Raw genomic sequence first — 25,578 nt, 5'->3', positions numbered from 1 at the left:
ACCCTATTCCCTATGGGCCCAGGTCACAAGTAGTGCACTAGGGAATAGGGTGCCATCTGGGATGTACCCTATTCATCTACAGTATCAGACTAGCTCCCTACAACGTACTGTAGACAAACAGTGGAGACGACATCAACCTTTAAATGGGACCAAATTGTGCATTAAAAAAATACAATAAAAATAAATCTCTATAAAATAAGTATTTGGAGAAAGAGAAAACAAATAAAAATATATATATATATATATGAATCTTTGAAACATCCTCTATGGCACCTGTCCAGAACATAACTCCGATTTAAACTCAAGCTTGTGAGTTAAAACGACTTACAATGAACACCCCCTAAAACTCATTCGATTGTAATGGGTACACTGATCAGCAATTGCACATTTTTGTTTTGGCAGTTGCTTGGCAACGGGGCCAAATTTAGGTCAAACACCTCGATTTTGTGGAACCTTTCCTTCATAAAAGGGAGATCGTATTTTTTTTTTTAAGTACCTGCTCACACGTGTGTGTGTGTGTGTGTGTGTGTGTGTGTGTGTGTGTGTGTGTGTGTTTGTGTGTGTGTGTGTGTTTGTGGACATCAACATAGGAAGTGTGTGAGGTTAATTTCTACTGTTCCAATTGGCCAATGAAATGCAAGCGACAGTGGAGGTAGCAATACGAGTTGTTTTTTGTACTGACAGTATCGCTACTGAAGAAGGAACATAAGAGCCCTTACCAATAACAACACCACAGTCATCTTTATCCTACCGTTACTGTATAGAGTTATAGAGCCAGACATTATGTAGGCGTGGGAACATATTTTGACGGCTGCAGGGGAGGAAAATGCACAACAGGAAAGCAATCTCAGTTTATGTGATGGTAATCCAGCACACATACAGGGGGGGGGGTCCTCAGGCTAAATGTACACCAGTTTAGTGCTTTATGTGGGGCTTAAATGTTGTTCCCATGGCAACCTTTCAAAACAACAAAGGGGGGGGGGTATCCACCGATATTGGAAAACAAGTGGTTCAGTTTGTGACGACCATTTTGTGCTTCTCGGCGACCAGTGATTGGCTGAAGAAGAAGCGTTGTGTTAATTTCCTTTCCATACGTGTACGGCTGAGTGGGTCGGTTCAGAGTCACAGGCAGAGTGTTGAGGGGGGTAGGTGGGTCGGTTCAGAGTCACAGGCAGAGTGTTGAGGGGTAGGTGGGTCGGTTCAGAGTCACAGGCAGAGTGTTGAGGGGTAGGTGGGTCGGTTCAGAGTCACAGGCAGAGTGTTGAGGGGTAGGTGGGTCGGTTCAGAGTCACAGGCAGAGTGTTGAGGGGTAGGTGGGTCGGTTCAGAGTCACAGGCAGAGTGTTGAGGGGTAGGTGGGTCGGTTCAGAGTCACAGGCAGAGTGTTGAGGGGTAAGTGGGTCGGTTCAGAGTCACAGGCAGAGTGTTGAGGGGTAGGTGGGTCGGTTCAGAGTCACAGGCAGAGTGTTGAGGGGTAGGTGGGTCGGTTCAGAGTCACAGGCAGAGTGTTGAGGGGTAGGTGGGTCGAGGGTGTTATCCTGATCACTGCAGGACACAGTACTTCTTGTAGTCAGACTCAAAGTCCTCGTCCATGCTAGTGGTGTCGGCCATCTTCTTGCCGTCGGTCTTTGGCAGGAACTGAGAGTAGTCCACCGCCTGCTGCTCATAGAACAGGATGTAGGCCGAGTCCGTGTCCATCTCCTCCGAGTGCACTTCCTAGGGAGGACACGGCAAACAAGTACGCACTTGAAAAGAGATAGTCTAGTCTTTAAAGTGACTAATTGGTTTGCTAGATTATATTGACTATCAGTAGAGGATGAGTGTGTGTGTGTGTGTGTGTGTGTGTGTGTTCTTACCTTACAGCTGCTGTCGTTGTAACAGTACCATTTGTTGTTGGGGTTTTTGGCATAGGTCACATAATGTCCTCCTCCCATGATACCTGAATGGCACTGTGGAGAGAGAGAGAGAGAGAGAGAGAGAGAGAGAGAGAGAGACACTTATTAAATAACACAATATGGGCCATGCGCAAAAGTAGTGTACTATATAGGGAATAGGGTGCTAGCCCTGGTCAAAAGTAGTGTACTATATAGGGAATAGGGTGCCAGCCCTGGTCAAAAGTAGTATACTATATAGGGAATAGGGTGCTAGCCCTGGTCAAAAGTAGTGTACTATATAGGGAATAGGGTGCCAGCCCTGGTCAAAAGTAGTGTACTATATAGAGAATATGGTGCCAGCCCTGGTAAAAGTAGTGTACGATATAGGGAATAGGGTGCTAGCCCTGGTCAAAAGTAGTGTACTATATAGGGAATAGGGTGCCAGCCCTGGTCAAAAGTAGTATACTATATAGGGAATAGGGTGCTAGCCCTGGTCAAAAGTAGTGTACTATATAGGGAATAGGGTGCCAGCCCTGGTCAAAAGTAGTGTACTATATAGAGAATATGGTGCCAGCCCTGGTAAAAGTAGTGTACGATATAGGGAATAGGGTGCTAGCCCTGGTCAAAAGTAGTGTACTATATAGGGAATAGGGTGCTAGCCCTGGTCAAAAGTAGTGTACTCTATAGGGAATAGGGTGCTAGCCCTGGTCAAAAGTAGTGTACTATATAGGGAATAGGGTGCCAGCCCTGGTCAAAAGTAGTATACGATATAGGGAATAGGGTGCTAGCCCTGGTCAAAAGTAGTGTACTATATAGGGAATAGGGTGCCAGCCCTGGTCAAAAGTAGTGTACGATATAGGGAATAGGGTGCCAGCCCTGGTCAAAAGTAGTGTACTATATAGGGAATAGGGTGCTAGCCCTGGTCAAAAGTAGTGTACTATATAGAGAATATGGTGCCAGCCCTGGTCAAAAGTAGTGTACTATATAGGGAATAGGGTGCTAGCCCTGGTCAAAAGTAGTGTACTATATAGGGAATAGGGTGCTAGCCCTGGTCAAAAGTAGTATACGATATAGGGAATAGGGTGCTAGCCCTGGTCAAAAGTAGTGTACGGAATAGGGTGCTAGCCCTGGTCAAAAGTAGTGTACTATATAGGGAATAGGGTGCCAGCCCTGGTCAAAAGTAGTGTACTATATAGGGAATAGGGTGCTAGCCCTGGTCAAAAGTAGTATACTATATAGGGAATAGGGTGCCAGCCCTGGTCAAAAGTAGTGTACTATATAGGGAATAGGGTGCTAGCCCTGGTCAAAAGTAGTGTACTATATAGGGAATAGGGTGCTAGCCCTGGTCAAAAGTAGTGTACGATATAGGGAATAGGGTGCTAGCCCTGGTCAAAAGCAGTGTACTATATAGGGAATAGGGTGCTAGCCCTGGTCAAAAGTAGTGTACTATATAGGGAATAGGGTGCTAGCCCTGGTCAAAAGTAGTATACTATATAGGGAATAGGGTGCCAGCCCTGGTCAAAAGTAGTGTACGATATAGGGAATAGGGTGCTAGCCCTGGTCAAAAGTAGTGTACTATATAGGGAATAGGGTGCTAGCCCTGGTCAAAAGTAGTATACGATATAGGGAATAGGGTGCTAGCCCTGGTCAAAAGTAGTGTACGATATAGGGAATAGGGTGCTAGCCCTGGTCAAAAGTAGTGTACTAGATAGGGAATAGGGTGCTAGCCCTGGTCAAAAGTAGTATACGATATAGGGAATAGGGTGCTAGCCCTGGTCAAAAGTAGTGTACTATATAGGGAATAGGGTGCCAGCCCTGGTCAAAAGTAGTATACTATATAGGGAATAGGGTGCTAGCCCTGGTCAAAAGTAGTATACTATATAGGGAATAGGGTGCTAGCCCTGGTCAAAAGTAGTATACGATATAGGGAATAGGGTGCTAGCCCTGGTCGAAAGTAGTGTACGGAATAGGGTGCTAGCCCTGGTCAAAAGTAGTATACTATATAGGGAATAGGGTGCTAGCCCTGGTCAAAAGTAGTATACGATATAGGGAATAGGGTGCTAGCCCTGGTCAAAAGTAGTGTACGGAATAGGGTGCTTAGCCCTGGTCAAAAGTAGTGTACTATATAGGGAATAGGGTGCCAGCCCTGGTCAAAAGTAGTGTACTATATAGGGAATAGGGTGCTAGCCCTGGTCAAAAGTAGTATACTATATAGGGAATAGGGTGCCAGCCCTGGTCAAAAGTAGTGTACGATATAGGGAATAGGGTGCTAGCCCTGGTCAAAAGTAGTATACGATATAGGGAATAGGGTGCTAGCCCTGGTCAAAAGTAGTGTACTATATAGGGAATAGGGTGCTAGCCCTGGTCGAAAGTAGTGTACTATATAGGGAATAGGGTGCTAGCCCTGGTCAAAAGTAGTGTACTATATAGGGAATAGGGTGCTAGCCCTGGTCAAAAGTAGTATACGATATAGGGAATAGGGTGCCGTTTGGGACAGAGGCTTTCTAATCTACACCAACCTTCTAGAGTCATTCGGAACCCAAAATATCTAACTATATATATATTAAACTATATATATATATATATATATTAAACTAATTCCTAACTTCCCGAGGAATAGGTTAGGAGGCTAACCTCCAAGAAGTTTTGGAAGCACTCACTGAAATTGCATATAAGTTGTAGATGTTCTCCAGGCTGTTGTCTCTTTGGTGCAGAAGGGTGGTGGTGGGTGTCTCTAGGTTCGTGCTGGGCGCCGTACTGGCCTCCGTGCGCTGTAGCCCGTCGCAATAGCCACCGCTGTCCCCGTTCATGACGATGACGTCACTGAGGCTGCTAAACGCGTCTGTGGTGGACATCTCCGGCTCGCTCCTCACTCCCACGAGCCCACCCTCCGTGTCCGCCTGCAGTCTTCCCTCCCTGGGCTCGGTGTCGGAGTCGCTGCCCCCCTCCCTGGTACTACCCTCCAGGTTCTCCTTGCTGTTGGAGAGGCGGTGGCGGCTGCCCAGCTGGGGAAGCCTGAGGCGGGTCTGTCTGTGGCCTGTGCTCCCTGACCCTCCTCCTGTCTTGGGGCTGCTGCAGGGGCTGCTGGTACAACTGATGGAAGAGGGAGGGGCTGACTTCCTGCCTGAAGCAGGAGAGGCTGTGGAGAGAGACAGAGAGACAGAGAGAGAGACAGAGAGACAGACAGAGAGAGAGACAGAGAGAGAGAGAGAGACAGAAAGACACAGCGAGAGAGAGAGACAGAGAGACAGAGAAAGAGAGAAATAGACAGAGAGAGAGAGAGAGAGAGATACAGAGAGAGACACAGAGAGAGAGAGAGAGAGAGAGAGAGAGAGAAAGAGAGAGAGAGAGAGAGAGAGAGAGACAGAGAGAGAGAGACAGAGACAGAGAGAGAAAAAGAGAGAAATAGACAGAGAGAGAGATATAGACAGAGAGAGAGAGAGAGAGAGAGAGAGAGAGAGAGAGAGAGACACAGAGAGAGAGAGAGAGAGACAGAGAGAGAGAGAGAGAGAGAGAGAGAGATACAGATAGACAGAGAGAGAGAGAGAGAGAGAGAGATACAGAGAGACAGAGAGAGAGAGAGACAGAGAGAGACAGAGAGAGAGCGAGAGAGAGAGAGACAGAGAGAGAGCGAGAGAGAGAGCGAGAGAGAGACAGAGAGAGACAGAGAGAGAGCGAGGCTCAGTAAAACAACTTGACCTCATTCTTCCTGTGTATATGGGCTATGTGGTGTATTGTGCACTATGAATAGAAGTAAATATATGTTTGCTCTGGTTTCGGTTGTTTCTGTGCGTTTTTATTATCTCTTTCTGAATGACTGGTTTGTTTAACAATGGGAAACTACTGCAGATCACTGGGCTATCATCAAGATAATCAGGGACTTGGAAGCAACAGTCACATGAGACAGGTGAAGTAATGAAACACAACCAGGAGCGAGACAGATGGCACCCTATTCCCTATATAGTGCACTACATTTGACCAGGGTCCATAGGGACTATGCACTATAAAGGGGAATAAGGGTCCCATTTGGGATGTAGACGGGATGACATCAGACCTTTGAGGATGTTGAGGAACCCAGCAGGGGCGGAGATGGAGGAGACCGTTTCTCCTCCTCCTATCCTCCGTAGCTCCTCCCCCTCGCTGCGGCTCTGCAGACTGTGTAGCCCGTTAAGCCCCGCCTCCCGGGGAGCCAGGTAAACACTAGGGTCAAACCTCTCTCTGGGAAACTGGACGATCTTCTGAGACTTGATCCAGCGGCCGTTCACAAACTGGAATCTCTTCAGGTGTACTATCTGCAACGCAGAGCCAAGCAACAACATCAACTAATATGAAACATCGATGTAGACACGTCTGTTTACATTGCTAATAATGAGCTCTTGCTCTTTTAATAAATAATAATAATAATAATAATAATAATAATAATAAATACAAATAATACAGGAAATAGTGGTGTAAAGTATACTGCGTTTCAGTCATACTATGTAGTGATGGTGGCTGCTATGTAGTGAGGCTGGGTGCTATGTAGTGATGGTGGGTGCTATGTAGTGGTGGTGGGTGCTATGTAGTGATGGTGGGTGCTATGTAGTGATGCTGGGTGCTATGTAGTGGTGGTGGGTGCTATGTAGTGAGGCTGGGTGCTATGTAGTGAGGCTGGGTGCTATGTAGTGAGGCTGGGTGCTATGTAGTGATGGTGGGTGCTATGTAGTGATGGTGGGTGCTATGTAGTGATGGTGGGTGCTATGCAGTGATGGTGGGTGCTATGTAGTGAGGGTGGGTGCTATGTAGTGAGGCTGGGTGCTATGTAGTGGTGGTGGGTGCTATGTAGTGGTGGTGGGTGCTATGTAGTGGTGGTGGGTGCTATGTAGTGATTGTGGTTGCTATGTAGTGATGGTGGGTGCTATGTAGTGGTGGTGGGTGCTATGTAGTGAGGCTGGGTGCTATGTAGTGGTGGTGGGTGCTATGTAGTGATGATGGGTGCTATGTAGTGGTGGTGGGTGGGGATGACCAGGGATGTTCTCTGTTTAGTGAGTCCTCCAGATCAGAGGCAGTAGGGATGACCAGAGATGTTCTCTGTTTAGTGAGTCCTCCATATCAGAGGCAGTAGGGATGACCAGGGATGTTCTCTGTTTAGTGAGTCCTCCAGATCAGAGGCAGTAGGGATGACCAGGGATGTTCTCTGTTTAGTGAGTCCTCCAGATCAGAGGCAGTAGGGATGACCAGGGATGTTCTCTGTTTAGTGAGTCCTCCAGATCAGAGGCGGTAGGGATGACCAGGGATGTTCTCTGTTTAGTGAGTCCTCCAGATCAGAGGCAGTAGGGATGACCAGGGATGTTCTCTGTTTAGTGAGTCCTCCAGATCAGAGGCAGTAGGGATGACCAGGGATGTTCTCTGTTTAGTGAGTCCTCCAGATCAGAGGCAGTAGGGATGACCAGGGATGTTCTCTGTTTAGTGAGTCCTCCAGATCAGAGGCAGTAGAGATGACCAGGGATGTTCTCTGTTTAGTGAGTCCTCCAGATCAGAGGCAGTAGGGATGACCAGGGATGTTCTCTGTTTAGTGAGTCCTCCAGATCAGAGGCAGTAGAGATGACCAGGGATGTTCTCTGTTTAGTGAGTCCTCCAGATCAGAGGCAGTAGGGATGACCAGAGATGTTCTCTGTTTAGTGAGTCCTCCAGATCAGAGGCAGTAGGGATGACCAGGGATGTTCTCTGTTTAGTGAGTCCTCCAGATCAGAGGCAGTAGGGATGACCAGGGATGTTCTCTGTTTAGTGAGTCCGCCAGATCAGAGGCAGTAGGGATGACCAGGGATGTTCTCTGTTTAGTGAGTCCTCCAGATCAGAGGCAGTAGGGATGACCAGGGATGTTCTCTGTTTAGTGAGTCCTCCAGATCAGAGGCAGTAGGGATGACCAGGGATGTTCTCTGTTTAGTGAGTCCTCCAGATCAGAGGCAGTAGGGATGACCAGGGATGTTCTCTGTTTAGTGAGTCCTCCAGATCAGAGGCAGTAGGGATGACCAGGGATGTTCTCTGTTTAGTGAGTCCTCCAGATCAGAGGCAGTAGGGATGACCAGGGATGTTCTCTGTTTAGTGAGTCCTCCAGATCAGAGGCAGTAGGGATGACCAGGGATGTTCTCTGTTTAGTGAGTCCTCCAGATCAGAGGCAGTAGGGATGACCAGGGATGTTCTCTGTTTAGTGAGTCCTCCAGATCAGAGGCGGTAGGGATGACCAGGGATGTTCTCTGTTTAGTGAGTCCTCCAGATCAGAGGCAGTAGGGATGACCAGGGATGTTCTCTGTTTAGTGAGTCCTCCAGATCAGAGGCGGTAGGGATGACCAGGGATGTTCTCTGTTTAGTGAGTCCTCCAGATCAGAGACAGTAGGGATGACCAGTGATGTTCTCTGTTTAGTGAGTCCTTCAGATCAGAGGCGGTAGGGATGACCAGGGATGTTCTCTGTTTAGTGAGTCAGTCAGATCAGAAGCAGTAGGGATGACCAGGGATGTTCTCTGTTTAGTGAGTCCTCCAGATCAGAGGCGGTAGGGATGACCAGGGATGTTCTCTGTTTAGTGAGTCCTCCAGATCAGAGGCAGTAGGGATGACCAGGGATGTTCTCTGTTTAGTGAGTCCTCCAGATCAGAGGCAGTAGAGATGACCAGGGATGTTCTCTGTTTAGTGAGTCCTCCAGATCAGAGGCAGTAGGGATGACCAGGGATGTTCTCTGTTTAGTGAGTCCTCCAGATCAGAGGCGGTAGGGATGACCAGGGATGTTCTCTGTTTAGTGAGTCCTCCAGATCAGAGGCGGTAGGGATGACCAGGGATGTTCTCTGTTTAGTGAGTCCTCCAGATCAGAGGCGGTAGGGATGACCAGGGATGTTCTCTGTTTAGTGAGTCCTCCAGATCAGAGGCAGTAGGGATGACCAGAGATGTTCTCTGTTTAGTGAGTCCTCCAGATCAGAGGCAGTAGGGATGACCAGGGATGTTCTCTGTTTAGTGAGTCCTCCAGATCAGAGGCAGTAGAGATGACCAGGGATGTTCTTTGTTTAGTGAGTCCTCCAGATCAGAGGCAGTAGGGATGACCAGAGATGTTCTCTTGGTAAGTGTGTGAATAGGACCATTTTCCACTCAAAATGTAACGAGTACTTTTGGGTGTCAGGGAAATTGTATGGAGTAAAAAGTACATGACCTTTTTTGGGTAATGTAGTGATGTAAAAGTTGACAAATATATAAATATTATAAAAGGTAAAGTACAGATGGCGTCAGAGAGTTGGAAATGTGGGGCCCGGCGTGTCCAAGTAGGCTACACGTAAATACAATATGTTTGTGGAAAACATTTCATCACAAGTAAGATATTTAACTTGTTTAAGTATAATCTGTTTGTAACTCCACTCACTACTTTATAGTCAGTTTTTTTTTTTGTGTTGTTGGTCTTGGCAAGCTTAATGTTCCGGTCGGTAGCTAGCTAGCACTAAGTCACGTGGCTGCTAGCACCGTCAAGAAAATGGGCCCTAGGGAAGCCCTAGAATACTACGTTTTTCTAAGGAGTGAAAACGCTCGGGAGCAGGCAATGTTGAAAAGTAATCTTTAGACATGTTGTACTTGACTTAAAATGTAGTTTTGCTATTTACTAAAACAAGCCGACAACAACAAAATTGTACTTGGAAAAAGGTCAAGTTTTTTTTGCTGTGAGCCAAATGAGGTAACCTCAGGTTGTTTTCCCCACACGGGGTCACGACATTCTGTCTAATACTGACAGACCACAGAGTACCACAGTAGAAGTCATAATACCCATAAAACCTAGCGGTCATACAGGAAAATGGTTCCAATCATTTTTCCAATAGGGGATTTTAGGAGAGAGATTTCCACGGTTATCAAAACATCACACCAGGGTAAGCATTACACCAAACACAGCCCTCATTTGAAGTGTTTCTAAAATCCACTATGGGAAAAATGAATGGTGGAAAAACGATTGGAAAAATGGTCAGTTTGACCACTAGGTTTACGGGTATTCACCCCCCCCTTGGCATTTTTCCTATTTTGTTGCCCCACAACCTGGAATTAAAATAGATTTTTGTATCATTTGTATACACAACATCCATACCACTTTGAAGATGCAAAATATGTTTTATTGTGAAAACAAGAAATAAGACAAAAAAGAAAAAAAAGAAAACTTGTGTGTATAACTATCCCCCACGGGTTTTGAATAGGCCATTCCAATACATTTAAATGTTTCCACTTTAACCACTCGAGTGTTGCTTTAGCAGTATGCTTAGGGTCATTGTCCTGCTGGAAGGTGAACCGCCGTCACAGTCTCAAATCTCTGGAAGACTCCAACAGGTTTCCCTCAAGAATTTCCCTGTATTTAGCGTCATCCATCATACCTTAAATTCTGACCAGTTTCCCAGTCCCTGCCGATGAAAAACATCCCCACAGCATGATGCTGCCACCACCATGCTTCACTGTGGTGATGGTGTTCTCGGGGTGATGAAAGGTGTTGGGTTTGCGCCAGACATAGCGTTTTCCTTGATGGCCAAAAAGCTCTATTTTAGTCTCATCTGACCATAGTACCTTCTTCCATATGTTTGGGGAGACTCCCACATGCCTTTTGGCAAACACCAAACGCGTTTGCTTATTTTTTTTCTTTAAGCAAAGTTTTTTTCTGGCCACTCTTCCGTAAATCCCAGTTCTGTGGAGTCCTAAGTCCTATGGACAAGCTGCGGGAGTGGAGGTATGATGTTTTCCTTAGAAGAAGCCATGCTGTCGGCATTCTCTCTCCTCTCACTTGCTTATCAAATGTGGCTCGGGCTGTGTCATCTACATGCACAAGTAGCCTGGCTAGCTTACTACTGCCCCCTAGAGAAGACAAGTAGCCTGGCTAGCTTACTACTGCCCCCTTGAGAACACAAGTAGCCTGGCTAGCTTACTACTGCCCCCTAGAGAAGACAAGTAGCCTGGCTAGCTTACTACTGCCTCCTAGAGAAGACAAGTAGCCTGGCTAGCTTACTACTGCCCCCGAGAGAAGACAAGTAGCCTGGCTAGCTTACTACTGCCCCCTAGAGAAGACAAGTAGCCTGGCGAGCTGACTACTGCCCCCTAGAGAAGACAAGTAGCCTGGCTAGCTGACTACTGCCCCCGAGAGAAGATAAGTAGCCTGGATAGCTTCCTACTGCCCCCTAGAGAAGACAAGTAGCCTGGCTAGCTTACTACTGCCCCCTAGAGAAGACAAGTAGCCTGGCTAGCTTACTACTGCCCCCTAGAGAAGACAAGTAGCCTGGCTAGCTGACTACTGCCCCCGAGAGAAGACAAGTAGCCTGGCTAGCTGACTACTGCCCCCTAGAGAAGACAAGTAGCCTGGCTAGCTTACTACCGCCCCCTAGAGAAGACAAGTAGCCTGGCTAGCTTACTACCGCCCCCTAGAGAAGACAAGTAGCCTGGCTAGCTTACTACCGCCCCCTAGAGAAGACAAGTAGCCTGGCTAGCTTACTACCGCCCCCTAGAGAAGATTCAGACAAATTACTAGACAGACTGGATCCCCTCAATCCGTACTTGACGTGAGGCACATCTTGTACCGAACCGTTTTTCATCTTCTCATATCGAAAAAGTAGCAAAGTTTGGGTATAGTGGGCAACACTAGTATCTGGTATCCTCATTACATCTAACTACAGTGTGTGTGTGTCAGTGTTCTGACCAGTATAGGCGGCAGTCTCCACAGGTCCAGTTTCTTGGTGGCCAGGCGGTGGGTCTTGCACTTGGAGCAGTAGTAGAGCTCATCCTCTCCCAGCTCCTCCTCACTGGTGAAGGCCTTCAGACAACTGTCTAGACTGATGGGCTCTGCCTGGGCCCTGCGACTCTGCTGCACACTACAGTGCTCCTCTACTATCTAGAGAGAGAGAGACGGAGAACGGGGTTAGACGGGACAGATAGACAGGGAGAAGGGGGTTAGACAGGACAGATAGACAGGGAGAAGGGGGTTAGACGGGACAGATAGACAGGGAGAAGGGGGTTAGACGGGACAGAGAGAGACAGGGAGAAGGGGGTTAGACGGGACAGAGAGATACAGGGAGAAGGGGGTTAGACGGGACAGAGAGAGACAGGGAGAAGGGGGTTAGACGGGACAGATAGACAGGGAGAAGGGGGTTAGACGGGACAGATAGACAGGGAGAAGGGGGTTAGACGGGACAGATAGACAGGGAGAAGGGGGTTAGACGGGACAGATAGACAGGGAGAAGGGGGTTAGACGGGACAGATAGACAGGGAGAAGGGGGTTAGACGGGACAGATAGACAGGGAGAAGGGGGTTAGACGGGACAGATAGACAGGGAGAAGGGGGTTAGACGGGACAGATAGACAGGGAGAAGGGGGTTAGACGGGACAGATAGACAGGGAGAAGGGGGTTAGACGGGACAGATAGACAGGGAGAAGGGGGTTAGACGGGACAGATAGACAGGGAGAAGGGGGTTAGACGGGACAGATAGACAGGGGTTAGACGGGACAGATACAGGGAGAAGGGGGTTAGACGGGACAGATAGACAGGGAGAAGGGGGTTAGACGGGACAGATAGACAGGGTGAAGGGGGTTAGACGGGACAGATAGACAGGGGTTAGACGGGACAGATACAGGGAGAAGGGGGTTAGACGGGACAGATAGACAGGGAGAAGGGGGTTAGACGGGACAGATACAGGGAGAAGGGGGTTAGATGTAGACAGGGAAAAGGGGGTTAGATGTGACTCTGCTCCTCACTACATTGCTAAGATCAGGGACAGAGCCAGGGAAGATGGGGAAGCCTTGATCTGGGTAAAGGTCTCTGGTGCCATCATGCGTCTTTATACTCAACATATCTCCAGCACCTGTGTGGACGTGATCTTTTCCTATAGGATCTGATGACTGACCCTCTCCTGTCTGGTAGAGGGAGGTGTAAGGCTGTACGGCTCCAGTATGTAAAGGGCTGTAGAAAATGCTATACGATATACACTCAGTGGCCAGTTTATTAGGTACACCCATCTAGTACTGGGTCGGATCCATCTTTGCCTCCGGAACAGCCTGAATTCTTCAGGGAATGGATTCTACAAGGTGTGGCGTTCAACTGTTGCTCAATTGGTATCAAGGGACCTAACGTGTGCTAGGAAAACATTCCCCACACCAGTACCCCACCGCCACCAGCCTGTACCGTTGACACCAGGCAGGACGGGGCCATGAACTCATGTTGCTTACGCCCTATTCTGACTGCCATCAGCATGACACAACAGGGACTGGGATTCGTTGGACCAGGCAATGTTTTTCCACTCCGCAATTGTCCAGTGTTGTTGATGGCGTGCCCACTGGAGCCGTTTCTTCTTGTTTTTAGCTGATAGGAGTGGAACCCAGTGTGGTTGTCTGCTGCAATATCCCTTCCGTGACAAAGACCGACGAGTTGTGTTCTGAGATGCTGTTCTGACATTTACTCCTGGAGGTGCCGACCTGTTGCACCCTCTACAACCACTGTGATTATTATTATTTGACCCTGCTTGTCATCTATGAACTTTTGAACATCTTGGCCATGTTCTGTTATAATCTCAACCCCGCACAGCCAGAAGAGGACTGGCCACCCCTCAGTGCCTGGTTCCTCTCTATGTTTCTTCCTAGGTTCTGGCCTTTCTAGGGAGTTTTTCCTAGCTACTGTGCTTCTACATCTGCATTGCTTGCTGTTTGGGGTTTTAGGCTGGGTTTCTGTTCAGCACCTTGAGACATCAGCTGATGTAAGAAGGACTTTATAAATACATTAGATTGATTGATTGATTCTGCACCGTCATTTGTCTGTTCGAGGCCCGCCTGTAAGCTTGCACGAATCTTGCCATTCTCCTCCGACTTCCCTCATGAACGAGTGTTTTTTTGCCCACTGGACTGGATTTGTTTCATTTGCAGCACCGTTCTGGGGAAAACCCGAGAGACACCGTCGTACGTAAAAAGGTCAGGAGGTCAGCCGCTTATGAGATAGTGGATCCAGCACGCATGGCACTGATGATCATACCACTGATGATCATACCGCTGATGATCATACCACGCGCTCTTGTCATTCCTTATGCCCATTCTAACATTCAATCAAACAGTAACTGAATGCCTCGATGCCTGTCTGCCTGCTTCATATAGAAAGCCCCGGCTACGTGAGCATTACCCTCTCCTGTGAAGTCTGGTAGCGGAGGTGCAGGGCTGTCGGGTCCCAGTCGACAGCTATGCAGGCGTTTCCTACCGAGGCCCTGTCCTCCGTACAGTCCACCGCACAGCCTCGACAGAACCTGTACACACACAGTAACACACACGAGCAGAAGCACAGAGATGGTACCAACACACACGCCGTTTTCCCCCACACATGCCGTTTTCCCCACACACACACGCCATTTCCCCCCCACACACGCCATTTCCCCCCCACACACGCCGTTCCCCCCCCACACACGCCGTTTCCCCCCCACACACGCCGTTTCCCCCCACACACGCCGTTTCCCCCCACACACGCCGTTTCCCCCCACACACGCCGTTTCCCCCCACACACGCCCTTTGCCCCCACACACGCCCTTTGCCCCCACACACGCCCTTTGCCCCCACACACGCCCTTTGCCCCCACACACGCCCTTTGCCCCCACACACGCCGTTTCCCCCCACACACGCCGTTTCCCCCCACACACGCCGTTTCCCCCCACACACGCCCTTTGCCCCCACACACGCCATTTCCCCCCCACACACTCCATTTCCCCCCCACACACGCCATTTCCCCCCCACACACGCCATTTCCCCCCACACACGTCGTTTTCCCCCAAACACGCCCTTTTCCCCCACACGCCATTTTCCAAACATGAGATGGATACAGTAATAGAAGAAAAGTGTGTGTTTTGATGATGATGATGATGGTGGAGGAGGCCTCACCTGTACCAGGGACACCAGGCACACGAGCTGCCATCCTTCCCCACCACTCTCAGTGTGAAGGGGTACTGGTAGCCCATACTGTCATCACTGTAGTAGGGGCATAACACACACATGACATCATTAACAACCTACAAAACAATATCAGCTTCAGTCAATAAAAATAAACCTTTAATCAAGAACCATCAACAGGAGACTTCCTGAATCGCCATAATAACCCTGTTCAGTCAATCAAGTGGAGACTTGCCGACTAGCCCTGTGTGTGTCTGTGATGTGGCGTGTGTGTGTGTGTGTGTGTGTGTGTGTGTGTGGGGGTACTGACCAGTCCTGTGCATGGTTGCTGGCCTCTTGCGGGGGCAGAGGGCTGGCCAGACGGGCCACCTGTATCCAGACAGCATCGTACAGGTCCTTCTGACTGGTGTGAACTGTACAGGGAACGATCAGGGGCATCCCAAACAGACTGGCACGGTTCTTCTGACTGGACAGGAAATACAACTCTGTCCGCATCTACAGGAAGACACACAGGAATATTTTATTGTATTTTTTTAAAAAAAGGTCAGAACTACGAACCTCGATGTCGAAACATGAGAAATGTATTTCCTCATTGATACTCTCCTTCTATATATTTAACTTCAACAGGGTGTCAGAGACCATGTCTCTTTTTCACAATACACACATCAGTACAAAACACAAAATACTACATTATGAAACATGATCATAAAAACAAAGCCAACCTTCACTTAGAGCACCCCCACCTCAACCCTGAGCCTCGCATTCAACCCTGAGCACCCCCACCTCAACCCTGAGCCTCGCATTCACCCTGAGCACCCCCAACTCAACTCTGAGCCTCGCATTCAACCCTGAGCACCCCCACCTCAACCCTGAGTCTCCCCCTGCAACGCATTCAACCCTGAGCCCCCCCTGCAACACATTCAACCCTGAGCCTCCACATTCAACTCTGAGCCTCCACATTCAACCCTGAGCCGCCACATTCAACCCTGAGCCTCCACATTCAACCCTGAGCCTCCACATTCAACCCTGAGCCTCCCCCTGCAACACATTCAACCCTGAGCCTCCACATCCAACCCTGAGCCTCCACATCCAACCCTGAGCCTCCACATCCAACCCTGAGCCTCCACATCCAACCCTGAGCCTCCACATCCAACCCTGAGCCTCACCCTGCAACACATTCAACCCTGAGCCTCCCCCTACAACACATTCAACCCTGAGCCTCCCCCTGCAAGGCATTCAACCCTGAGCCTCCCCCTGCAAGGCATTCAACCCTGAGCCTCCCCCTACAACACATTCAACCCTGAGCCTCCCCCGCAAGGCATTCAACCCTGAGCCTCCCCTTGCAACGTATTCAACCCCGAGCCTCCCCCCTCCAACACATCCAACCCTGAGCCTCCCCCCTCCAACACATCCAACCCTGAGCCTCCCCCCTCCAACACATCCAACCCTGAGCCTCCCCCCTCCAACACATCCAACCCTGAGCCTCCCCCCTCCAACACATCCAACCCTGAGCCTCCCCCCTCCAACACATCCAACCCTGAGCCTCCCCCTCCAACACATCCAACCCTGAGCCTCCCCCCTCCAACACATCCAACCCTGAGCCTCCCCTTGCAACGTATTCAACCCTGAGCCTCCCCCCTCCAACACATCCAACCCTGAGCCTCCCCCTACAACACATCCAACCCTGAGCCTCCCCCCTGCAACACATCCAACCCTGAGCCTCCCCCTACAACACATCCAACCCTGAGCCTCCCCCCTCCAACACATCCAACCCTGAGCCTCCCCCCTCCAACACATCCAACCCTGAGCCTCCCCCTACAACACATCCAACCCTGAGCCTCCCCCCTCCAACACATCCAACCCTGAGCACCCCCCTACAACACATCCAACCCTGAGCCTCCCCCCTGCAACACATCCAACCCTGAGCCTCCCCCCTCCAACACATCCAACCCTGAGCCTCCCCCCTCCAACACATCCAACCCTGAGCCTCCCCCCTCCAACACATCCAACCCTGAGCACCCCCCTGAAACACATCCAACCCTGAGCCTCCCCCCTCCAACACATCCAACCCTGAGCACCCCCCTGAAACACATCCAACCCTGAGCCTCCCCCCTCCAACACATCCAACCCTGAGCCTCCCCCCTACAACACATCCAACCCTGAGCCTCCCCCTACAACACATCCAACCCTGAGCCTCCCCCCTCCAACACATCCAACCCTTAGCCTCCCCCCTCCAACACATCCAACCCTGAGCCTCCCCCCTCCAACACATCCAACCCTGAGCCTCCCCCCTGCAACACATCCAACCCTGAGCCTCCCCCCTACAACACATCCAACCCTGAGCCTCCCCCCTCCAACACATCCAACCCTGAGCCTCCCCCCTGCAACACATCCAACCCTGAGCCTCCCCCTCCAACACATCCAACCCTGAGCCTCCCCCCTCCAACACATCCAACCCTGAGCCTCCTCCCTCCAACACATCCAACCCTGAGCCTCCCCCCTCCAACACATCCAACCCTGAGCCTCCCCCCTCCAACACATCCAACCCTGAGCCTCCCCCCTCCAACACATCCAACCCTGAGCCTCCCCCCTCCAACACATCCAACCCTGAGCCTCCCCCCTCCAACACATCCAACCCTGAGCCTCCCCCTGAAACACATCCAACCCTGAGCCTCCCCCCTCCAACACATCCAACCCTGAGCCTCCCCCCTCCAACACATCCAACCCTGAGCCTCCCCCTGAAACACATCCAACCCTGAGCCTCCCCCCTCCAACACATCCAACCCTGAGCCTCCCCCCTGCAACACATCCAACCCTGAGCCTCCCCCCTCCAACACATCCAACCCTGAGCCTCCCCCCTGAAACACATCCAACCCTGAGCCTCCCCCCTCCAACACATCCAACCCTGAGCCTCCCCCCTCCAACACATCCAACCCTGAGCCTCCCCCTGAAACACATCCAACCCTGAGCCTCCCCCCTCCAACACATCCAACCCTGAGCCTCCCCCCTGAAACACATCCAACCCTGAGCCTCCCCCCTCCAACACATCCAACCCTGAGCCTCCCCCCTGCAACACATCCAACCCTGAGCCTCCCCCCTGCAACACATCCAACCCTGAGCCTCCCCCCTGCAACACATCCAACCCTGAGCCTCCCCCCTGAAACACATCCAACCCTGAGCCTCCCCCTGAAACACATCCAACCCTGAGCCTCCCCCCTCCAACACATCCAACCCTGAGCCTCCCCCCTCCAACACATCCAACCCTGAGCCTCCCCCCTCCAACACATCCAACCCTGAGCCTCCCCCCTCCAACACATCCAACCCTGAGCCTCCCCCCTCCAACACATCCAACCCTGAGCCTCCCCCCTCCAACACATCCAACCCTGAGCCTCCCCCCTCCAACGCATCCAACCCTGAGCCTCCCCCCTACAACACATCCAACCCTGAGCCTCCCCCGCCAACACATCCAACCCTGAGCCTCCCCCCTCCAACACATCCAACCCTGAGCCTCCCCCCTCCAACGCATCCAACCCTGAGCCTCCCCCCTGAAACACATCCAACCCTGAGCCTCCCCCCTACAACGCATCCAACCCTGAGCCTCCCCCCTACAACGCATCCAACCCTGAGCCTCCCCCTGAAACACATCCACATCTCAGGAGCATAAAAAACTAAAATACAGGTCTCCCTAAATCAGAAGCCACCATTGGAACCTCGAGCACGACTCAGTATTGTGCTCTTGTTACTGCATTCTATTGTTGTGACCTTGACCAGTGTTGTCAGATACAATTTGGGAAAATTGTGCAGGAGCGTTTTGTGAATAAACAGAATGCGGAATCTCTTCTTAACGACTGAGATACAATGTTGCATTCTAAAATAAAAATCACCAGAATTGAATCTAAGGGCACAGTGGAAAACAGCATCTAGAGATTTAGGTGTGGAATGCCAACTCGGAGTGTGCCTGATGCCCACAATAGCAGCACACACACATACATACATATATATATATATATATATATATATATATATATATATATATATATATATATATATATATATATATACACACATACATATACACACGTATATATACACATATACATACGTATATATACACACATATACATATATATATATATGTATATGTATATATACACACAGTACCAGTCAAGACTTTTAGAACATCTACTCATTCAAGGGTTTTTCTTTATTTTTGACTAATTCCTACATTGTAGAATACTAGAGAAAACATCAAAACTATGAAATAACACATGGAATCAACAAAAATTGTTAAACCAATCCAAATATATTTTATTTTTGAGATTCTTCAAAGTTGCCACCCTTTGCCTTGATGACAGCTTTGCACACTCTTGGCATTCTCTCAACCAGCTTCACCTGGAATACTTTTCCAACAGTCGTGAAGGAGTTCCCACATACACTGAGCACTTGTTGGCTGCTTTTCCTTCACTCTGCGGTTCAACTCATCCAAAACCATCTCAATTGGGTTGAGGTCGGGTGATTGTGGAAGCCAGGTCATCTGATGCAGCACTCAATCACTCTCCTTCTTGGTCAAATATCCCTTACACAGCCTGGTGTGTTGGGTCATTGTTCTGTTGAAAAACAAATGATAGTGGGACTAAGTGAAAACGTGATGGGATGGCGTATCGCTGCAGAATGCCGTGGTAACCATGCTGGTTAAGTGTGCCTTGAATTCTAAATAAAATCACTGACAGTGTCACCAGCAAAGCATCCATCACACCATCACACCTCCTCCTCCATGCTTCACGGTGGGAATCACACTTGCGGTGATCATCCGTTCTCAAAAAGACACGGCAGATGGAACCAAAAATATCAAATTTGGACTCATCAGACCAAAGGACAGATTTCCACAGGTCTAATGTCCATTGCTCGTGTTTTTTGGCACAAGCAAGTCTCATCTTATTATTGGTGTCCTTTAGTAGTGGTTTCTTTGTAGCAATTCGACCATGAAGACCTGATTCACGCAGTCTCCTCTGAACAGTTGATGTTGAGATGTGTCTGTTACTTTATTTGGGCTGCAACTTGAGGGGCAGTTAATTAACGATTTCTGTGGCTGGTAACTAATGAATTTATCCTCTGCAGCAGAGGTAACTCTGGGTCTTCCTTTCCTGTGTCGGTCCTCATGAGGTCAGTCCAAGTAATGGACTGTCGTTTCTTATAATTTGAGCTGTTCTTGCCATAATATGGACTTGGTCTTTTACCAAATAGGGCTATCTTCTGTATACCACCACACAACACAACTGATTGGCTCAAACCCATTAAGGAAGAAAGAAATTCCACAAATTAATTGTTAATTGAAATGCATTCCAGGTGACTTCCTCATAAAGCTGGTTGAGAGAATGCCAAGAGTGTGTAAAGCTGTCATCAAGGCAAAGGGTGGCTGCTTCCAAGAAACTCAATTATATTTTGATTTGTTTAACACTTTTTTGGTTACTACATGACTCCATACGTGTTATTTCATAGTGTTGATGTCTTCACTATTATTCTACAATGTAGAAAATAGTAAAAATAAAGAAAAACCCTTGAACGAGTAGGTGTGTCCAAACGTTTGACTGGTTCATTACACACACACACACACACACACACACACACACACACACACACACACACACACACACACACACTTGAAGTCGGAAGTTCACATACACATTAAAACTCATTTTCAACCACTCCACACATTCGTGTTAACAAACTATAGTTTTGGCAAGTCGGTTAGGAAATCTATTTTGTGCATGACACAAGTAATTTTTCCAACAATTGTTTACAGACAGATTATTTCAGTTATATTTCACTGTATCACAATTCCAGGGGTCAGAAGTTTACATGCACTAAGTTGACTGTGCCTTTAAACAGCTTGGAAAATTCCAGAAAAGGATGTCATGGCTTTAGAAGCTTCTGATATGCTAATTGACATCATTTGAGTTAATTGGAGGTGTACCTGTGGATGTATTTCAAGGCCTACCTTCAAACTCAGTGCCTCTTTGCTTGACATCATGGGAAAATCTAAAGAAATCAGCCAAGACCTCAGAAAATAAATTGTAGACCTCCACAAGTCTGGTTCATCCTTGGGAGCAATTTCCAAACACCTGAAGGTACCATGTTCATCTGTACAAACAATAGTACGCAAGTATAAACACCATCTGTCTCCTAGAGATGAACGTACTTTGGTGCGAAAAGTGCAAATCAATCCTAGAACAACAGCAAAGGACCTTGTGAAGATGCTGGAGGAAACAGGAAGAGTCACGTAGCTCTGGCTTGTTATATAAAGCAGAGACATTCAGTTTCTGTTCAATTGAACATTAGAATGGGCAAAACGAGTCACCCAAGCGACTGAGCGTTGTATGATCGTCGGTGTCACGCGTGCAGTATCTCAGAAACTGCCAGCCTCCTGGGCTTTTCACACACGACTGTGTCTAGGGTTTACAGAGAACGGTGCTGCAGACTAAAAACATCCAGTCAGCGCCAGTCCTGTGGGTGAAAACAGCTCGTTGATGAGAGAAGTCGGAGGAGAATGGCAGGAATGGTTCGAGATAACAGGAGGGCCACAAACAGACTAATAACGGCGCAGCACAACAGTGGTGTGCAGAAAGGCATCTTGGAACACAACTTGTCGGTCTTTGTCATGGATGGGATATTGCAGCAGACGACCACACTGGGTTCCACTCCCATCAGCTAAAAACAAGAAGAACCGGCTCCAGTGGGCACGCCATCACCAACACGGGACAAATTGAGGAGGTGAAAAACATCACCTGGAACATGACAGCGAGTTCAGCTTACTCGAGGCACCAGACCTCAACCCAATAGAGCATAATGGGATGAGCTGGAATGGCTGTTCACAGTATGAATGTACCACCATCTAATCTGCAGCAACTGCGTGATGTCATCGCGTCAGCATGGACCAACATCCCTGTGAAACGTTTCCGACACCTTAATAGAATGTCCCAAAGAATTCAGGCTGATCTGGAGGTTAAAGGGGGTCCAACACAGTAATAGATGGGTGTACCTAATAAACTGGCCAATGTGTGAGTGAGTAAACAAAAAAATCATATAGAAAACATTCTATTCTAATAAATTTATTGTGTAAAATATATTATTCTGTGGTACCCACCATCTTCCTGTGCATGGCGATGATGTACCCGATGAAGGGGCTGTCCTGGACGGGGGACACGTGTCCGTTGGGCACCCCCACCCCTCCGTTGGCCAGGCTTCTCTCTGTGGTCTCTCTGCAGTGCACCATGGTGCTGGGCATGCCGTTGGAGATCAGACCAGGCTTACCATCAGGATGCGCTTTAGCTGCCACCCCCACCCCGTTAACCATGGGCACAGGGGTGATGTCTGGAGAGGTGTTAGACAGACATGTCAGAGAGCCCTTCCGGAAACAGTGAGTTGGTTTATCATGTGACTGTGAGGAGTATGGAAGGGTTAAGGTCATAAGGAGAGGTACAGTACAGTACCCACCTCTAGAAGCAGAGTGTGTTACATTCTACCAGCCTCTAGAAGCAGCGTGATTTACATTCTACCAGCCTCTACCAGCCTCTAGAAGCAGCGTGCGTAACATTCTACCAGCCTCTAGAAGCAGCGTGCGTAACATTCTACCAGACTCTAGAAGCAGCATGTGTTACATTCTACCCACCTCTAGAAGCAGCGTGCGTAACATTCTACCAGCCTCTAGAAGCAGCGTGCGTAACATTCTACCAGCCTCTAGAAGCAGCGTGCGTTACATTCTACCAGCCTCTAGAAGCAGCGTGTGCAACATTCTACCAGACTCTAGAAGCAGCATGTGTTACATTCTACCAGCCTCTAGAAGCAGCGTGCGTTACATTCTACCAGCCTCTAGAAGCAGCGTGTGCAACATTCTACCAGACTCTAGAAGCAGCATGTGTTACATTCTACCAGCCTCTAGAAGCAGCGTGCGTAACATTCTACCAGACTCTAGAAGCAGCGTGTGCAACATTCTACCAGACTCTAGAAGCAGCATGTGTTACATTCTACCAGCCTCTAGAAGCAGCGTGCGTAACATTCTACCAGACTCTAGAAGCAGCGTGCGTAACATTCTACCAGACTCTAGAAGCAGCGTGTGCAACATTCTACCAGACTCTAGAAGCAGCATGTGTTACATTCTACCAGCCTCTAGAAGCAGCGTGCGTAACATTCTACCAGACTCTAGAAGCAGCGTGCGTAACATTCTACCAGACTCTAGAAGCAGCGTGTGCAACATTCTACCAGACTCTAGAAGCAGCATGTGTTACATTCTACCAGCCTCTAGAAGCAGCGTGCGTAACATTCTACCAGCCTCTAGAAGCAGCGTGCGTAACATTCTACCAGCCTCTAGAAGCAGCGTGCGTTACATTCTACCAGACTCTAGAAGCAGCATGTGTTACATTCTACCAGCCTCTAGAAGCAGCATGTGTTACATTCTACCAGACTCTAGAAGCAGCGTGTGCAACATTCTACCAGCCTCTAGAAGCAGCGTGCGTTACATTCTACCAGCCTCTAGAAGCAGCGTGTGCAACATTCTACCAGACTCTAGAAGCAGCGTGCGTTACATTCTACCAGCCTCTAGAAGCAGCGTGTGCAACATTCTACCAGCCTCTAGAAGCAGCATGTGTTACATTCTACCAGCCTCTAGAAGCAGCGTGTGCAACATTCTACCAGACTCTAGAAGCAGCATGTGTTACATTCTACCAGCCTCTAGAAGCAGCGTGCGCAACATTCTACCAGACTCTAGAAGCAGCGTGCGTAACATTCTACCAGCCTCTAGAAGCAGCGTGCATTACATTCTACCAGCCTCTAGAAGCAGCGTGCGTAACATTCTACCAGCCTCTAGAAGCAGCGTGCGTTACATTCTACCAGCCTCTAGAAGCAGCGTGCGTTACATTCTACCAGCCTCCAGAAGCAGCGTGCGTTACATTCTACCAGCCTCTAGAAGCAGCATGTGCAACATTCTACCAGACTCTAGAAGCAGCGTGCGTAACATTCTACCAGCCTCTAGAAGCAGCGTGCGTTACATTCTACCAGCCTCTAGAAGCAGCGTGCGTAACATTCTACCAGCCTCTAGAAGCAGCGTGCGTTACATTCTACCAGCCTCTAGAAGCAGCGTGTGCAACATTCTACCAGACTCTAGAAGCAGCATGTGTTACATTCTACCAGCCTCTAGAAGCAGCGTGCGTAACATTCTACCAGCCTCTAGAAGCAGCGTGCATTACATTCTACCAGCCTCTAGAAGCAGCGTGTGCAACATTCTACCAGACTCTAGAAGCAGCATGTGTTACATTCTACCAGCCTCTAGAAGCAGCGTGCGTAACATTCTACCAGACTCTAGAAGCAGCCTGTGCAACATTCTACCAGACTCTAGAAGCAGCGTGTGCAACATTCTACCAGACTCTAGAAGCAGCATGTGTTACATTCTACCAGCCTCTAGAAGCAGCGTGCGTTACATTCTACCAGCCTCTAGAAGCAGTGCGTTACATTCTACCAGACTCTAGAAGCAGTGTGTTACATTCTACCAGCCTCTAGAAGCAGCGTGCGTTACATTCTACCAGACTCTAGAAGCAGCGTGCGTTACATTCTACCAGACTCTAGAAGCAGCGTGTGCAACATTCTACCAGCCTCTAGAAGCAGTGCGTTACATTCTGCCAGACTCTAGAAGCAGTGTGTTACATTCTACCAGCCTCTAGAAGCAGCGTGCGTTACATTCTACCAGACTCTAGAAGCAGCGTGCGTTACATTCTACCAGACTCTAGAAGCAGCGTGTGCAACATTCTACCAGCCTCTAGAAGCAGTGCGTTACATTCTACCAGACTCTAGAAGCAGTGCGTTACATTCTACCAGCCTCTAGAAGCAGTGCGTTACATTCTACCAGACTCTAGAAGCAGCGTGCGTTACATTCTACCAGACTCTAGAAGCAGCGTGCGTTACATTCTACCAGCCTCTAGAAGCAGCGTGCGTAACATTCTACCAGACTCTAGAAGCAGTGTGTAACATTCTACCAGCCTCTAGAAGCAGCGTGCGTTACATTCTACCAGACTCTAGAAGCAGCGTGCGTTACATTCTACCAGACTCTAGAAGCAGCGTGCGTTACATTCTACCAGACTCTAGAAGCAGCGTGCGTTACATTCTACCAGACTCTAGAAGCAGCGTGCGTAACATTCTACCAGCCTCTAGAAGCAGCGTGCGTAACATTCTACCAGCCTCTAGAAGCAGTGCGTTACATTCTACCGGACTCTAGAAGCAGCGTGTAACATTCTACCAGCCTCTAGAAGCAGCGTGCGTTACATTCTACCAGACTCTAGAAGCAGCGTGCGTAACATTCTACCAGCCTCTAGAAGCAGCGTGCGTAACATTCTACCAGACTCTAGAAGCAGCGTGCGTTACATTCTACCAGCCTCTAGAAGCAGTGCGTTACATTCTACCAGACTCTAGAAGCAGCGTGTAACATTCTACCAGCCTCTAGAAGCAGCGTGCGTTACATTCTACCAGACTCTAGAAGCAGCGTGCGTTACATTCTACCAGCCTCTAGAAGCAGTGCGTAACATTCTACCAGACTCTAGAAGCAGTGTGTAACATTCTACCCACCCCTAGCGTAGGAGGTTCTCACCTGTCTGTGTTGGAGAGGTGAGGGAAGTGGGGGAGCATGGCACAGGGATCTCAAACGCACACAGGAAGCCGTTCACCGACAGACGCACCTTCTGATTATCCTGAGGGAAGTTCTACAGCACACAAAAACAATTAGTACTATTGCTTCTCTCTGTATTGGACTATTGTCAAATCAA

General features: G+C 49.0%; 1 protein-coding gene across 2 annotated transcripts in view; it reads right to left on the bottom strand.

Annotated features, from left to right (window-relative positions):
* Positions 1-506: 506 nt before the first annotated feature.
* Positions 507-25,578, bottom strand: part of usp32 (ubiquitin specific peptidase 32) — a 106,663-nt gene continuing 81,591 nt past the window's right edge. For both annotated transcript variants that reach the window (XM_036965634.2, XM_036965635.2), the window contains exons 25-34: positions 25,404-25,515; positions 21,915-22,141; positions 15,081-15,265; positions 14,762-14,848; positions 14,016-14,136; positions 11,554-11,745; positions 5,928-6,165; positions 4,534-5,012; positions 1,856-1,948; positions 507-1,715 (exon numbers count right to left, since the gene is read on the bottom strand). In XM_036965634.2, coding sequence (XP_036821529.2) covers positions 1,542-1,715; positions 1,856-1,948; positions 4,534-5,012; positions 5,928-6,165; positions 11,554-11,745; positions 14,016-14,136; positions 14,762-14,848; positions 15,081-15,265; positions 21,915-22,141; positions 25,404-25,515 — 1,908 coding nt within the window. In that variant the 3' untranslated portion in view covers positions 507-1,541. The remainder of the gene's footprint in view (positions 1,716-1,855; positions 1,949-4,533; positions 5,013-5,927; positions 6,166-11,553; positions 11,746-14,015; positions 14,137-14,761; positions 14,849-15,080; positions 15,266-21,914; positions 22,142-25,403; positions 25,516-25,578) is intronic.

Source organism: Oncorhynchus mykiss, chromosome 27 (assembly GCF_057628025.1).
Source record: "Oncorhynchus mykiss isolate SJ-2025 chromosome 27, ASM5762802v1, whole genome shotgun sequence".
Lineage (NCBI taxonomy): Eukaryota > Metazoa > Chordata > Actinopteri > Salmoniformes > Salmonidae > Oncorhynchus > Oncorhynchus mykiss.
The sequence above is the reverse complement of the archived record's forward strand: the minus strand, read 5'-3'. Positions and strand labels throughout refer to the sequence as shown.